The sequence below is a fragment of the Nestor notabilis genome, unplaced genomic scaffold (assembly GCF_000696875.1).
Source record: "Nestor notabilis isolate BGI_N333 unplaced genomic scaffold, ASM69687v1 scaffold34703, whole genome shotgun sequence".
Lineage (NCBI taxonomy): Eukaryota > Metazoa > Chordata > Aves > Psittaciformes > Psittacidae > Nestor > Nestor notabilis.
The window spans coordinates 1-18033 of record NW_009923909.1 but is presented as its reverse complement, the minus strand read 5'-3'; the positions used below and the strand labels follow the sequence as shown (position 1 = coordinate 18033).

Sequence of the window (18033 nt, the reverse complement as noted above, 5' to 3'; positions counted from 1 at the left end):
CCACAGGACTTATTCTGTCCAAGGGAAGGTCATGGTCCATCAGTTTTTCCCTTCCTATTCTAGCTACAAGCACACCGTAGCCTTCCACACCAGTAGTTTTTATCCAGTGGGTATCTGTGCTCTTGGTGCCTTCTCTTTAAAGCAAAGTTTGCTTGAACAGAGAAGTGTAGAGGCTTTATTCCATCCTGCTTCTCTGCGTGGCCTCATAACAATTATGGTAACACAGCCTTTAATGTTTGCTCCCCAGATGCTGATGAATGCCAACTCTTTGGACAAGAAATCTGTAAAAATGGCTTCTGTTTGAATACGCAGCCAGGTTATGAGTGCTACTGCAAACAAGGCACATACTATGACCCTGTTAAGCTCCAGTGCTTTGGTAAGTTTATTTAAAGTGGTCTTGTCACCATAATGGTATGCAGATGGTCAAAACAAGGAGAGTCGTACAGCATGATTCCCATCAGAACTGCTGTAGTCCCAGCAAGGGGAAGAACACTGGGCCTCCAAACTCCTCTAGCAGCTTTTTAAGAGGCATTGGGTCATTTCCCTTCCCTTCTGCTTGGCTGGGCAGCAATTCTGGCTGATATGGCAATGGCATGTAGAGCAGGCTTTGCTTTATTTGCTTCCTTTTTCAGCAAATTGCTCTCAGGAGTTTGCGTCTCCAAAACAGCCCCCTGTGCTCCTCTAAGTGCATAGGCAAGGCAGCACAAAGTGATCAGAGGTGACTTTCTCTTTGTATGCATGCTGCTTCTTCACTCTGCCAAAGTACAATTTAGCCTTCTGTTCTTTTTATATGCGGTGAGCAGTGAAATCCTGTATGTTGAAGCTCACCTTTCACTTGGTAAGTTTACTATAATAAATTAAATTAACAGAGTTTGGGTTTTTTTCAAGGGCAGATATTTTCCACAAGGAGTTCATATGAAACGTGAAATTACAGTTCAGGTGATCGATACGTCCATTTTACAACCTTGTATTCCTGTGGTTCTGGTATTCAACTGAAAATTACTCATAACCGTGACCCTGACTTTTGCTTTGTAAGCAGAAAACTATGTATAATGTGCAGAATAGCATAATTGAAGGAAGTAATTTTTGCAACCAGTGTAAGAGAGCCTTTCACCTTCAGATTCTGTGATTGTTCTTTACAAAGGGTGGGGTTTTGCTGATTTAATGTAATTTATCTGAAGTAAAATGGCATGCTCTTACATTTGAGCTAAATTTCTGCTTTTCCTCTCCAAGACAAACTAAGGAATAGAACTACTGTGGCTAGGTAAGGTGATCCCTTCTGATAATCTCATGAAGGATCTCAGAGTGTATTCCCACCTCTAATGCCTGCTGGTACTGTTCTAAAGGGATAGGAACATGAAAAGCAGCTGCAGCTGTGCTTGATGCAGGGTATGCCTGGCACTCAACCCCCGCAGCAAGCCTACTCATCCAGATGCTCCCTAATGCTGGAGGACTAGAGGTCAGCAACCTGCTGATCTGTACATCCTTCCCCATGGGCACAGGCAGGATTTTGCTGCCAGCAATTGGTATTTGCAGTAATTAACAGAAGGCATGCAGGGAAATCTGCTCCTAATATAGGAAACTAAAAACATGGATTAACACAATGCGACTACTTTGTGCTGGCTCTCCTTGATACATTTCCTTCCATTTTAAAGACACGGATGAATGTCAGGACCCAAACAGCTGTATTGATGGCCAGTGCATTAACACAGAAGGATCTTACAACTGTTTCTGTACACACCCAATGATTCTGGACTCAACAGAAAAGCGATGCATCAGACCAGCAGATTCAAGTGGTATGATCCATTATACGTATTACTGCAGTGAGTACACCTCTGTGAGGTGGTGCTGACATGGCTACAGATCCCAATAAGCTTAGACTGGGTCATGCTTGGATGAGCCTGCTCTTTTGGAGGATTTTGGAAAGCAGTGCTTGGAGCATCATCTGTTGATCCAGAAGGCATCGTGATGTAGGACTCCACAGGGCTCAACTTTACCAATGCAGACAGGAGATTACTGGAAGTATTAATGAGATTAGATTTGGGCTGGGGAGTCTTCACCCCTTGATTCACCAGCATTGTGTCTGCCTCATCCAGCCTTGTAGGTAATGTGGCACAGCCTTACTAAGACTGGGGTTTGGCTATGGGCTGACTCTGGAGATTCAGTTCAGAGTGAGTGACTACATCTAACAAAGCAAGGGATAAAAACAGGAGTAAGAGGGTATAGGACAAAATAGCTGAAATTGTATCTGTGCTTTCAACTGATTAATATTGAGGCTACATCGAACTCATGTTTTCAAGCTGTGGGCTCAGTGTCACTGTTTAAGTAAGGGTTTTGCATGTTCTTTTAATTTCAGTAGACACTGACTTCAGAAAAAAATGTTAGGTATTACGAGATTCTTAGAAACGTCTCAGAAATCCAGAGCATTATGCTGTCTGCACAGCTTTGTCTATGCCACACACATCTTTAAAAGAAATGTTACAATGGGTTTGATTACTATTGGCACTGTGTAGCCATAAATCCAGACGTCTGGTCCCTGCAACTTGCAATGAATTTTCCTAAGATGCATCTGTGAAAGGAAATGAGAATACAGACTGAATGCCAGCTTTAGTCACTCCAAATTATAAGACTGATATTTTTGAGGAGTAATGTGGTCATCCTCTTGCCTGAAACTGTGAAAGAACAACAGCATTTCTATTGTTCAATCTTCAGTTAAACAAACCAAGAGCAGGGTTGTCCTTTGAGTTCATCTAGGATGTGAAGGGAATGCAAGGGCCCAAAGGGTCTTCTGTCCTGCAGTACTGGAGCTGACACAGCAATGATCTTCTCACCTAGCACAAAGCACTCAAACCTTTATCACACTGGCAATGTCCTCCCTAATGCAGAGAAGCAGGAAGCAGGATGGTTCCTTTGCTGCCAGCAGAATTTGGAGTTGGTTGCAGAGGCCCACTGCTGCTCTTCATGGCTTGCTGTGGCAAGTTCTTTGTAGAAACAGGCATCTAAATGCTGATTACCTTTGCACTTTCAGAACTCACGATTTTACTCTTGAGCTAGGTTTCAATTTTGTACTCACCCATGCCTGTGAAAATGCAGTACAGATAATGCACAGACAAAACAGAACCTTGGTTTGTGACAACACTTATTTTTCACTCTATGTTGGAACAAAATCAAAAACTTGCAGATGTCCTTACAAAACAATTGTGCTGAGGTTTTCACATTCCAAGTGGAAGATGAAGTTTACAGTTCCTCTCCCTCTGATCAGCAGTGGTCAGAGATTGCTAGGAGTAGGAATTGCTCCTACTGAGATCTTTGTCAGAACTAGTATGCCTCTGAAATAGTCCAGCTTTCACAAAAATACATGTTTTTGTTAACGTTCATAAGAATGACAGTACTTCACAGCAGTATTCTGTCTCTAACAATAGCTGTAAGTGGATGATTAGGGACCAGAATTGCTGATAAACAATACTTCTCCCCAGCACTCTCCCAGCCTCCAGCTATTTTCAGCTCAGGGGATTTCCTGAGCCTGATGTAGTTTGTCTGTTTCGTTACTGGAACTCTCTTCCAAGTATTTGTTCAGTCCCCCGTTGAGCCCATGTAAAATTTTTGTTCAGCTCTGCCCTAGTTGTAAAAGTTCTTTCAGATGCCACCGACAGCAATATAAGAAAAGAAAAATAACAACTTTAAAAGATTCATTCCATTGATGGTGTGTTCCCCACATAGTCACCTCTGTCCTAACACTGTTTTTTGTCAAACTCTCTTTAACTTCCGTGGGAGCAGAGCTGAGTCAGTGTTAAGTATTCGTTGTTGACTACTGATTTAGGAAGTTTATTTCTTGGGTGTCCAGCCCAATGTGCTTTTAAATTGGCCCAATAGTGTCAAATCAGAACCCTTTAAGATTTTTGCAAAGCTGAACACTCAAAGGATAAGCCACCTCAAGCACTTAAATAAGGTCATAACTTCGAAGTTTAAATTTGTATTCAGCAACATCTCTAAAGCTAGGTTCTTTTTCTAATCTAAGTTTAGAAAATTCTGCATTATGTCAGTATCTTTTTTTAAATAACAGCCCTGCAATGATGATCTAATACTGTCTCCTCCACCAGAACAAACCGAAGAAACTGAGGTCTACCAGGATCTTTGCTGGCAGCATCTAAGTGATGATTTTGTTTGTAGTCGGCCTCTGGTTGGAAAGCAGACTACATATACTGAGTGCTGTTGCCTATATGGTGAAGCCTGGGGCATGCAGTGTGCGCTGTGTCCTATGAAGGAGTCAGGTAAGGAAACGTAAATGTCAATTCTTGAAATACTTAGGGTATTTTAAGGATAGTAGTGTTCCTTAACATGCCTGACAAAAGCCATCTATGAAAATAGAGGTACAGTTCATGTGCACACACATGCCTGATACTCAGCATGCTACATAACTGTTTTGGATTTTTTGTTGCTAGTGTTATAGTGGAGCTATACTAACTTCTCCACCCCATATAAAGTCCTCCAAGGCCTAGTTTGAATGTAGCTTTCTTACTACAAATGTCTTTTTCAGTAGTATGGTTTTCCATGTAGGAATATTGTGCTACACTAGTAAAGCATTTTATTCATATCATGCCTGGTTTTTTTACTTGGCCCTATGTTACTCTAACTGTAGCACTAGGGCTAAAGCAGTACATGTTTTACTTGCAGCAAGTTAAAACTACAGAGAAGCTCAGTGAAGCACTAACGTGATTGTTTGTGTCTACCTGAGTTTTATGTTTTTATAATTTACTTGCCAGGTCCCTGAACCTGTTCTTATATATCTTTACTTGTTTGAGTTTGGTTTGGAAGTGCAGCAACTGAAAAAAGTGCCTAACTTTGATGATGTTGGCTGGAGTGACTGCTGGCTGATGCTTACCCCAGGAGGAGTCCGAAGAAGAAAAATAGGGCACGATAGCAGCTTGATTTATAAGATACAGAAATCCTGAAATGTCTTTGTCAGAACAAATCTTACAGGCGGACATTCCCAGGCAATGAATTACTACATCTGCTAGAATAGCAATTGCAGTGGAATGAAATGCAATAGTAAAAAAATATATGGGGCAATAGGTAATAGCAAGAATAGCAAGGTTGCTAGGACCTAGACCTCTTCAGGTGGAAAGATAGAATGAAGGAAAGCTGTTCCTGGTGGAGAGTTAAGGTAGGCTTGAGACTTGCATCTGAAGTTTCTAGCTAGTTACGTTTAAAGCAGGATAAATCTGAGAAGGAACAGAGAAGGACTACCAAGATGGTCAGGGAATGGAGAACCTGTCTGACAAGAGAAGCCAAGCCTATAAGCAGAACAAAAGCTGCAAATGTTTGGACTCTCTTCTACAGCAGAGTCATGAAGGATTCCCACAAGCTTTTAAATTAAACAACAGTGCTGGTGTGAGGAAAAAAATTGGAACAAGTTCAGTCTGAACATATGTAGGCTTGAAATTAGATGGATTTTGATCACTAGGACCACAGGATTCCAGAGCAGCAATCCTGTGACAACAGTGGAGTACAGATCCCAACTAGCTCTCTGAAGAAACTTAAGAAATTAATTTTAAAAATTACATGAAGGTTCCTGATGGATAACATGCTAAACATCACTTGGATGACCCTCAGTCAAAGCTGAAGAGCATTATGTTGGATCCTAAAATCCTACTCCCTCCAAACATAAGATAATTTTCATTTGAAGTTAATATGCATTGTAAAGTATCTGCTTTAACCAAAACTACAAGGCATACTTTGATCCCAAATATTCTAAATCATCCTTATAGATTGGAACACAGATATTAAAAAAAACAAAAGCACATTGAATCTTTATGATGTCAGAACAAACATACAAGCTTACATTTCTTAGTGGAGGTGGATGCTCATTTGTCCTCACGCACAAATGCAGACACCCACACAGAAACCTGGAAGACTTTCTCTAGTTTCAGAAACATTTACCAAGAAAAATTTAAAGCTGACTGAACTGCATAAATGATTCATTTGACATGTCTTCAGTTTGTAGTACTTAAAGTGATATCATTGGCTTAAGAGAGTGCTTTCACACCTCTGGGCCAGGAGGTCACAGGTTCAAGTCCTGGCTGGGGAACCGGGAATTTCTCCATTTTTAAATACTTGTATATTGTGTTGGCCAGATTTACTACTGAAAGTGTTTGCTTATTTTCCAAGTTAGGGGCATTCTGAAGATTTGTAACACATCTTAAAGAAGACCTAGGGATGTAAAAAGAGTTATCACCAGAAGACTTTCACCATAAAATGGGTTGGATCACAGAACAGGTCACTTGCTGATCTGTGGTTTCCTTTTGCCTTTTTTATGCTCCTCTTGTATTTGAGGATCTAGGTGCTACACTTGGAAAGAAGGAAATACAGGCCTGCCACCATAAGGGATACATTTGCAAGTTCCTTCTGAAACAAATTCATGCTTTATTAAAAGAACCTCTAACTTTTGTGTCCCAGCTTGTCTTCAGAGCAGTTCCATTTTTCATTACAAGATTTAAAATTCCTGTTTAAGTAGCATCCAACATAAAATCAGTGGGAAGACAGAGAACTTCTGTAAAAACTGATCCATATAAATGAAAGAGAAATCTGGCCTTTCATCAGCATGAAAACAGAATTTAGGTAGCTGATGAGATCTCGAAACACTACTGTGTGCTTGATCAAACAAATCGTGCTGAAGATGACACTAAACATTCAGAGCCTGAGACAAAAATAAGTAGCCCCTGTTGAAGTATTGCAACTGAACAACATCATCTTAACAATGGTAAGACTCATAAGTATTTGGATGACAATATCAGGGTGCAAACTCAAAATAATAGTATCAAAGTCCTGGTCAAAATAGTGCAAACATGAACTGTAGTGATGCGATTGAGTACATCTTACTTGTATGAAGAATTTGTGGCAGGCCTTGTCATTAAATGAAGGAATCAAAGACAGATTGTCTTCAACTATGTTATTTCTAACATTATGATTTATGATAGCATCATATTACAAATAAAGTTTTTCAAAGATTGAATCCAACGCCAAAATGTTAATTACTGAAATGTATTCTCTCTGGGCTCACTGTGGTGTTTGGCTGTCCTTGCCCAAAGAACATTCAGTAATTAACCTAAAGAAACCACTGTGGTGTTTGAGATTTGTAATTTGCAGTCTGTAATAATTGAACAGTTGAGGAAAATTAGAAAGTTGGGTATCCTTCTTTTAGATAATGAAAGCAAAACATTCTTTCTGCATTGTATCCATCCTCCTCCCTAAAAAAACCCCACAAAACCAACCAAACAAAAAAACCCCAAACCAAACAAACAAAAAACCAACAAAACAAAATACAATCCAACCTGTTGGGTGACCTGCCTTCAGAAGTTCTGCCTCCTTGAACAATTTAGTGTTAGTGCCCCAAGTCCAAACTGTCTCTATCCAGAGGCCATCCTCTAGTACCTGGCAGCAGGACAGGCAATGATGGGTTTAGCAGCTGGGTCAAAATATCCATGGTAGAAAATAGAGAACTGGCCAAGACTGAAAAAATCTGGAATCTAAAATAAGGCCATATACACCTCATGTTAACCTGGACATGCAGCACCTGAATTATAAACCTACTAAGCTTCCAGAAGCTCCTGTAAATCCCTTATGGGACTGGAGTGGATTTTAGACAAGGTATATTATTACAGGGCACAGGAAATTTGAAGGGAGGAGATAGAAGTAACAGCTAGAAAATGCTGTGGTAGAAAAGGTGGTGTGCCAGAGTTAGTGTGTAATTTAGAGAAACTGTCTAGTTTTGTATTTGTAAAATGATCTTCTTGGAGTTTGTTATTTCAGTGCAGTCCCACCTTGGCTTCAGTAACACATGAGGATGCTAGGAAGGTGGAATTATGCGCCCCTGAACCAAAGATATGCCAGTCTGTTAAGGAGGGTTCCTTCTCCCTCTTGCAGCTGGCTGCCTGAAGAAGTTCTAATATAGAAAAAGGGGGTAAGGAAAAGCTGGGACTGAAGTTTTAACAGGTGTTATAATACTATACATTGGGAGAGGGCAGAGTGTGTGTTACATTACTACAGCTAAGAACTTGGTGGTGGTCTGACTACTAAGATAACATCACAAACACATTCTTAGGCAGCTGCAAAGGATGCCAGCATGCAGTTTATCAACCTGCTTATTTGTATAACCTTATACACACCTTTTTTACTGCAAGTTTTAAATTCTAGTATTTTGTGGGGTTTTATGGAACCACTTTATGTTTAGAAGATCTGCAGAAAGGAAGATGGTAGAACTCCAGTCAGTAGGTGTTACAGAAGTTCTGTGGGGTAGAAAACACATAAAGAACTGCTCAAGACTTATGTTGTACTTGAAGTCTCTTTATCTCCACCTTAGCATTTGCAAAGCCCAGACTAGGAAAACAGTGAGGGTAGCGGTAACATGAATCTTCCGGAGTGTTGTATAATGTAGGGTTTCTCTTGGCCAATTTCACATGGGTGTTATTTGTACAGAAACCCACATCTGTGCTGGTCCTACCAGTTTCCCCTTCCCTCAAGGAAGAGAAATAGGTACCCCTACATGTAGTTGTTGAATTCTACCCCTACACAGATTGTTTGACGGTGGTTTTGGTGCATGCAATTCTATATTCTTTGTAAACATGAGTTAGTACTAGGCTGAGCTTCCATATTATGTCAGCCTTCAAGTTCTGACTAATGTTAGTCATGAAGATCTGGAAGTACAGGGAAAACCAATGCGTGTGAAGGATGAGTTCCATCTGTCTTCTTTTGAGATGGTAAAAATCAGCAGCAGGACACTGGATTCCTTTCTGGAGACCACTGCCTTTGCATTTAGGATGGCATTGTGCCTCTTCCCTTTCTGGTAAAGACTCTGGACAAATGGGTTATCTTGAGCTCAAAATACTACAGTGATTGGGTCTTGAATATTCAAATTCATATGCTCAGTTGTGCAGATTTTCGGCTGCTTTCATTTCTGTTAATGAAGATTTTCAGTGCTTTTTATGAAGTTTAGAAGAGACATGCAGAAGAGCCTGGGAATGGTTTTCCTCGTGGAACCTCACGTTCCATGTATACTCACAGTATACATGGGAGTCAGCAAGGAGTCAGAAAGTCATTTGCAAAGTTGTGGCAAAACCAACCTGGCTCTTACTACAGCTTTTAACTGCCTAACTTGAGTAGTAGAAGATTGTTTTAGGAAATTTGAGCAGCATTAGTTGAGGAACAAAAGATGAATACCAAAAGGTTTTGAAAGAATCAGCCTCATAATAACATTGCCTCACAGATTTCATTTAGAGTATCTGCATGTGAGAATATGAATATCCTTCTTAACTCATGATAAAAATTCTTTAAGACTGGTACCCTTACTTTTTTCTTTAGCACCAAGAGTTGTAGAACATACGTGAATGCTGTCCATGACAAACCTCGGCATCTGTTCTTGGAAGATGTCAGTAAAACTACCTTAATTGTCAAATAGCACAATCTAAATGTAGAGCAGAAATATCTTCAGCTTTGGTTCACAGATGATGCAATCTCCCAAGAGAGCATAAACGTAACCAATTCAGACTGATGTCCAGAACCTCTGGTTGGGAAAGGCCATATATTACATGTAATAAATGCTTTCTTGGCTTTGTCCCTCTCTCCAGTGATTTCTTCCATGGTGCAACTATTGAGTTCTTAAATAATTTGAAGGAACTGCCTTGGTGTTGATAGCTTTGGCTCCTTTTTTGCATGTGATGGTGACAATTCTGAGGAGCTGGAACAGAAATAAAGCTTGCTTTATGGGCAGGAGCTAGGATTGGCTTTGGTGCAGCTGTTTCATGGTTATGTCAGGAAAAGCTTTTTTATGTAATAGTTTGCTTTAAGTATATGGAATAAGGAATAATTTTTCTGACTAAAGAAGTTAGGATTTTTAGGCCTCTGAGTAGAAATAAGGCCGACACAGGCTTGTGCAATTAGTTGGCCTGTGCAATTACAACAACTGCATATGCAAATTAGATGCACATTTGCACAGCTGCACTTAGGCTAACAAGCACCTATAAGCCAGTCAGTCCATCCAACTTATGTTGTGTTGTCTCTGTCATTCTAGTTTTCATCACCAATTATGGCTAATATCTGTGCCAGTACACATGTGCATCTAGCTGTAATCCCCCAGCATGCTTGTTTTATATGCAAACGTATGACTTAAAAAATGTCCTTTACATTTTTGAAAGCCTACATCAGCTTCCTTTTATAATGGCGATCCTAAGTTATACAACAAGCTGTCTCAATACTTCATTTGCAAGTTATGAGGAAAAATGTAGAAACACGTGAAGCAATGTAGACTAAATTGTATTAAAAACATAAGTCTCTTTTTCCTCTTGAACTGCAGTTGTATTGTCCCTGATCACAGCCAGGAGAGAGCAAGCAGAGAAAATAAATCCATACAGAAAAAGGTTTTATCATTGATTATGAATTACAGAATTTACTTTTTTTCCCTTAACTTTACATGAAAGATTCTTTTGAAAGTGAGCATTAATTTCTGTGACATCTAAAATGTTTTTGTCACTCAGGGGTAGTTACACATTTTCCCTCACTCTCTGACCCCTTACTGCCTTCTTGATCTAAGTCTCCTGCTGCCATCTCCCTAGGGCAAGATCATGTTGTTTTCTCATTTGTATATTTGCTGCAACTTTTTGTGCACCCATCACGCTTTTACCCGCAAATCCTATGGCACTCTGTTAATCTAGTTCCCTTCCCTGGAAAACTGTGACCAGCATTCAGCACAGTGACCTGAAATATACTATTTTTAATTTAAACTGTAGGAATAGCATAGTAAGGGGAAAAGTTTAAAACAACAGAAATTGGACGTATGCATCCATCTTGCTGTAACTTACTCTATCCTCCAGAGGGGGACGCTGATGAGTCCATTTTTCTCAGACAACCAAGCCTCTAGTTTACCTTATTTGAAAATGCCAGTTCTCATAATCTCTCCAGAATGTGCCCGCCCCTGTTATTGGTCCTAAATTTCTGTTGGTTTCTTAGGTGGGTTACTGTTGCTTTCCTTAGGTTTGTCGCCTGAGCACCTAGTAACTGAATCAACACATTACAAAAGAGATAAAGTCTATTCTACTTGGACAACTAAAGAGAATGTGCAGTATTAAGAGGCTATTACAGTTAAGTCCAAATCATCACAGTGTATGTAGCAAAACAATGATATAAATTATATATGAGGAGGACTTAGAGTGACTTAAGACTATTTAAATGCTCTGTCAGTTTTTGTACAAAAGCTCCATATACAATTAATGTATAAACTATTAAAATATTACTGTATTAACAAATGGTTAATTAAGCGTAATAGACTTCAATGGGTTAATAGATTATTACAGTTTTATGTACAGCCTCATAGAAGACCTTGGTATAGTTACATTCGCTTGTAACAAATATCAAGTTTACAGTATTCTTTAACACAGCTCTTCATCGTTTTGTAACCACTAATTTACTTGTAATGAGACCTAAAAATGCAGACATACAGAATTTGACTGGCAAAAGACCAGTGTGGCAGGAAACAAGTTTCTATTGTCGACATTTCTTTATTCTTCTTTAGATAATAAACAACTTTGTGTTGGCAAAATTGCAGTACAAAATAGTCTTGCACGATCTTCAAACTACTCAACTCTTGTGTACTCCAGAGCTCTATGGCTTTTCAAATGTTCTGACTGCTGCCTACAGAAGAAAAACATTGTTTCTACTACCAGTACCACTAAGTGAAAAATTAGCACTGTGTAATCTGAGAAACCAATGTCCAGGTTCTGGCCAATCCTTCCCATCAGATCATTCATGTGGAAGAAGCAGTGTTCTGTCAGACCTGCTTGACTTGTCCCCTTGCCCTTCACTGGCTGGTTTTATGTGGTGGTTTCTTTCACACAGGCCAGATGAGTTAGTATTTTGTGGTAAAGTATAGATTTCCTCTGCCAAGAACATTTGTGTGCATCTGTGAGAAAGTGCTTTTACACTTCTGCATAGCTTTTCTCTGTATACATATCAATGAAGGAGTCAGAGATGATAACCTGCTCTCTCCATACATGGATGTTATCTGGAGTTAGACGTGGGGAAGGAAGAATAGGGTGTTTCAGTTCCTATGTCAGCTGTTAAAACTATGTTTGTTATTGTCTCAGTGGGAAGCTGTGCATTAAGGGATGTAGCTAACATTTGCTATATTCTCTTTATTTTCTCATGCTGGCTTTGTTTCATGTACAAAATGAAACAAATGTCTTGGGCAGTGTATTTTTTTCATCTAGGAGAGGAGAGGGTTTTTGCATATAGTAATTACTTTACATATATGCTGGAGGATTATTGAAATCACCTTGCACTTGAAGCAGGTGAGATTTGCAATGATTTGCAAGTTCTCTAGGGAGTACATTCTGCAGAGTCGGACTGGCACCCATGACAGTTCTAGATGTGCACAGAGCAGCTTTGCCTGTACTGTATGTACAGTGTTATGTTCTCAAAGAGCCAAGTTGTTGACCACAGAATTTAAACAGACTTTTTGCTTTGTTTTCAGTACAAAATAAAATCATTCCAGGTGCAGGAGATCCTACCTGTGAAAATAAAGTTACAATGCTCGGCAGCAAGTGGGGCTGTGCTTTGCACTGTCTAGAGACAGTCTGGATTTATCCAACTATTTGCTGTCTGGGACAGTTCTACACAGCATGAGGTTTCTGGCTCTGTAACCATCTGCAATTCTTGGATTTTGTATCTGCTTAGGGCTTTTTTTCCTCTCTCTCTTTTGGTGGTTTTCTTTCCCGTCCTTATACTGCCTGATTCTCAGAACAGCAGGCAATCTTCACAGAAACAGATGCTAAATAGTCTGTAGCAACAGCAAAGGAGCACCTGGATTGTTCTATTTTAACAACGTTTCTATTTTCAAATAAATTGTTTTGTATATATTTTAGTAAATGCTAATGGAAACAGAGGTGACACAATAAATCAAATAAAAGAATCAAACTCAGCATCAGCATTTCAAACATGGACTTTGGCACCTAAAATGAAAAGTTGGTCTGCTTCAACTTCTGTAGTCTAGCTATCAGAGGAAGGAAGAAAATCAGAGTATTTCTCCTGTGCATTTCCCCTTGCCTTTCAAGGTCTGCAGCCAGGGCTCTTTGAACAGCACTCATACTTAAGCCTGTGGTTTGAAGATACAATTTGCAGATAAGTGTGGGTTATTTTAGAAGGATTTTTCATTCTGTGATTTCTGCAGGTTGGCTGAAAGTGCCAGAAGTATGGCCCCACCTGCTCCACTTTGCTTTCTTTGAGGTGCCCTTTGTTCCACCAGAATGAGTGTAATCACGGACAGCCCTGGAGAGGGGTGCATTAGCAGCAGTCTACACAGCATCCCTCTGCTCTCGCTTCCCAAATTGCAGGCCAGAAGAACCCGAACCATAACATTTTGTACAGTTATTGACTCAAATCTATCCCTGGTGTTATCCCGATTATGACCTAACAGTCTGTATTTGGCTCATTAACATTTTAATGACATTCTTCTTGATGAGAGAATGCTTTGTAGAAATTGCAATTTATGGTGATTCTAGGAAAATAAGTTTACTTCCAGCAAATATGAACCACAGCTCACTGGGACTAATGTTACGCAGCCTGTGTTACAAGTGTGATTAGTTTTATATCCTATTTTCTTTCCTCCCTCAGAGGATTATGCCCAGCTGTGCAACATTCCTGTTCCAGGATCTCGACGGCCATATGGACAAGATGCATTGGTTGACTTCGAGGAGCACTACACTCCAGAAACTAATCCATACTTTGTGGAAGACCGTAAGCAAGTTTCTCTGTTATGTAAAATACTTCAAATGAGGGTTGTAACTTGGATTATTGCCCTGTAGCTGGCTTCATTCTTCTGTTTGCTTCTGAGTAATGTGGCCTATTTATGTTTTAGTTATTCCTATGACACTAGCTTTCAGTCAGGTGTTCTGGTTCAAGAGCCAGTGTTGTATAAGAGTCCAGTTGGGCTCAGGCTACACTATTAATTTTTAATATAGTGAAATAGTTTGCGCCAAGCATACTAAATTTGTATTTACCAACAGATTTACAGCTAAGGGTCAAAAAGATTGCCAGTTTTCCTTCTCACAAATTACTTTTCCTTTGGAGCATAGGACAGATTTTTTTGGAGCGCATTTAATTTAAAGGGGGGAAAAAAAATCCTTTCAGGCCAGCTTTCCATGATTTTCCAGCAGAATTTATATGGGGGAAATGGTGACCAAGCAAGTCATTCTTGCTCAACAGAGAAGATGCAGAGCACAGTATGATCAGAGAGTATTCATGCACATAGCCTTCAGGCTAGATGGAATGGCCCACCTAGCAGGATGTGAGGGATTGTGTACAACATCTCACGTTGTACTTGAGGAGGAATATGAGGGTTCTTAATGGGTCTGGCCAAGCTCACTGTGAAGACCTGTGGGAGAGGAATGTTCACAGATCTCAGCATCATCCTCAAGATCAGTCATCCTGTACAGGTCCAGTATATTTCATCACACTTTTAGACAAGAAAAGTGGAAGTATCAGAAGGGACTGGTAACTTCCTGTGCTTTATACATATTGGCCTAAAAGTTCCTCTTTCCCAAAGTGCTTCTCCTGTACCAGGACTTAATTTTCAAATAACAGTAATAGGTCAGAATGGGGCAGGAGGATTACCACACACTATTAGAAGGGTGATGCACATTTCTCGTGCACACTGCACTTCATACATTTATACAGAACTACACAAATCAGATTAATGAGGTCATTTTTCTTTAGCATCTAAATAACCTTCTAGCTATACGCAGAATTGTAAAATGTCTTATTTTTTTATATCCAGATGATTTTACTTAAACAGTACTGAGTGTTGATGCTTAATTGAAATGTCACACAGATGGAAACTACCAAACACAACAAAAAGCCCAGAAAGATGGCTGGGTAGCCAATGTGATAGATAAAATACTGAGTGGGGAAGAAGCATTTTGCAAGTTATAAGCCATGGTGAATAAATACAATAAAATTGTGGACAGTTTTGAATTCAGAGCTGAGTCCACTGCCTTAGGCACAGAGGCTTAAGAGATCATGTCTCTTGTTCCCATCCTATCACTGAATCAGATACAGTGGCAAACAAATACCTAAGAAACCCCCAAACACACTCTGTCCTGATCAGAGTTGTATTCCTTGACAGACACAGTTGCCACATGTTTAGGGCATCAAAAATGTCAAGGTCACAATCCTGATATGGTCTGTATGAAGAATGCAAAAATACCTCCCATCCTGTGGCAGGGCCATGTACGTTATGTAATGTTTGTCACCTGTGTGCAATCAGCTTCCACAGAAACAATACACATATTAGAATTGCAACCCAGGTCCCATCCAGCTGGGTTGAAGTAAAATATTTTGTGTAATTGAATTTGCTGTGAGTGATAAATATTTTGGGTTTAGCTAGTTAAAATTACAACATGCTGTATTTATAAGAGGAATAGAAAAAAGTATGTCTGTATGTGTGTACATACGTATGTACATGCACATATATGTAGATATATAATGCCTTTTCTTTATTTAAAAAAAAATAGCTATGTTGCAGGGGGGCGTATTTTCCATTCTTGGCACTGTTTGTTTTCTAAAGTAGCAAAGGTCTTTAGAAGACTCTCATAAGCCCTCTGCAAGCTCTATTAAAGGACTTGAGAACATAATGAACTTGGTCAAGTTTCTTACTACATTGTTGCCATACATCACAACAGCTAGCTCAGTATCCTCAGTATTACTGCACTGAGATGTGATTTACTAGGTTCGTTGAAAAGATTGTAATATTTCCTATTTAATGTACACTTGTATACATCTTATGTATTATGTATGTTCTTGAGATATGGCGTATGTCAGCAAGTATCTGTCACACTGTGCTCAGCGTCTCCAGAATTTATTCAGTGTTAAGACTGACCACCATGATCCTTACTAAAAATCCCACTCTGCTAGAGAAAATCCAGGATAGAAACAATGTATGTAGTCAAAGAAAGGGGGAGTGGAAATGACACTACGGAAGTTAAATGGAGGATGATACAGAAAGGGCAGAGTAGGAAAGGCAAAGCAGGGCAAGAGAAAAAGGGTGCCTCAAGAACCAAGACAGGATGGAGTAAATATAGAAAGACAGGAGAACAAGCACAAGGAAAGAGATATTAATACTCCTAGGTAGCTTTGCAAATCTTCCTATTACAGCTGTTACAACAATCTAAACCAGTAAACGGGTTTTAGATAAACCAATGGTTTGTTTGTGGAGTTACTATATTAATTATATGCTATGGGGCAGATGGGGAGGTGTATCCTACTCTCTTCCACTCCAGCTCCAATTTCACCTCCATTTCTATGCTATATATTCATTATGCTGGTAAACCTACGACTCCCTGACATTCTCAACTTTTCCCTCAAAAGTCTTTTTGATGTGATGGGCTGCCATCTGCAGTCCTGTAATATCACTGCTCCAGGAATAGAAAGCTAGTGCAAAAATATTGTGCAGGACTAACAGGAACAATTCAGTTCTAGAGAGAATCTCTAAACATGTAAAAAGTTGATTAACTTTTTACATATATATCCTTCCTTATGTATAAAAGCGTAACTGTCCATAAAGCCCTATGACAGGGAGCACAAAAGGCATTGTACAAACCTCTCAATACAAAGACAACTCTTAAGTTTTGACTACTCACCACCTAGAATTATGGCAAGGACCAATTGGTAGATTATAGGTATTTGTACTGGCACCAATCACGGAAGTACAAGCCAATGGGTTGTTAACCAAAACCACAACAGGAAAGCAGTCACTGATTTCTTTTTACATTCCTTAAGGCAGTTGAGATTGATTTTTTATTTTTTTTAAATGTTTTCTTCTAGAGAAGTAAGAATGCAGCTCCCCCCTACCCACACCTTATTTATCTAGTATGCTGTTTTAAGGAACTTTTACCCCAAACTTCACTACCTTTGTTTCCATAAAGGTTGATACACATAACAATTCAAAGAAAAAGTGCTATGTAGAAAACGCTCATTTATCCTATAAAAAAAAAATGCACTCTCAAATTATGCAGTTTCCTCTAACAAAAAAAACCAAAAAAACTTAAGAGTTCACAAAGTTATTCAGTTCTCATCTTGAAAGATATCACAGTACTTTTCTAGTGCATTTAAAACTCTAGATGGTGCAGATCTGCTAAAGCTGACCTATTTTCTGCAAAGTCAAGTCGCATTCCAGTAAACTTCGGAGAGAATTTCAGAGTCCCACTATACATTTGGGTATACTGCTTCAACAGCTCTGTAACTTACTTGTTTGCAACACTTTCTCCACCCAGGTTTTCTGAACAGCTTTGAGGAGTTACAAGCAGAGGAATGTGGTATTCTGAATGGATGTGAAAATGGCCGATGTGTAAGAGTCCAGGAAGGCTACACCTGTGACTGCTTTGACGGTTATCACCTGGACATGGCCAAAATGACTTGTGTTGGTGAGGATAACATATTAATTTATCTTCTTCTGTTCATGTGTCAGTTTACTCAGTCACTTGACCTAAGGAGGGGCTGGAACAAAGGAGTTAAGAGATTATCAGATGAACTGTATTACAGATGCCAACTTTGTTTGATTTACTACAAAGGCCAGTGAATATTATTACAGAAATAACTGTTTGTGTTCCTCAGTTCATCTTGGTCATTACAACTGTGTTCAGTTAAGAGCCTAGAAATGAGCAGACACATCTGTGTAATGAAACTTAAACTAATACTGATAATTTAACACTAATATACAGAACAAATGTTTTTTAAAGGCTTTAGTGAGCTAAGAGATTGGAACTGGATCCAGAGCAGAAAAGTAATTTCAGGAGCAGTATTTAGAGTGGTTGAATCGCCTAAATATGCAGATAACCACTTGGTGGGGTTTGGCCCCTCATTCTCCCTGATTTCAACAATCAACAGACTAAACTATTCCTCTCACTCTCAAACTAGTATATCTGCACAACCATTAACCAGGACATCTAATGACTATGTCTTCAATTTGTCCTGGGTTCAGCTACAGCAGTC

General features: G+C 39.4%; 1 protein-coding gene across 1 annotated transcript; it reads left to right on the top strand.

The window, feature by feature from the left end:
* Positions 1-247: 247 nt before the first annotated feature.
* LOC104404049 (latent-transforming growth factor beta-binding protein 1-like) lies at positions 248-17504 on the top strand (the record flags this gene model as incomplete). The annotated part of the gene is made up of 5 exons (XM_010012391.1): positions 248-376; positions 1656-1796; positions 4101-4271; positions 13660-13782; positions 17316-17504. Coding segments are annotated over 5 exons (753 nt in total), but the record flags the coding sequence as incomplete, so codon positions are not given.
* Positions 17505-18033: the final 529 nt, after the last annotated feature.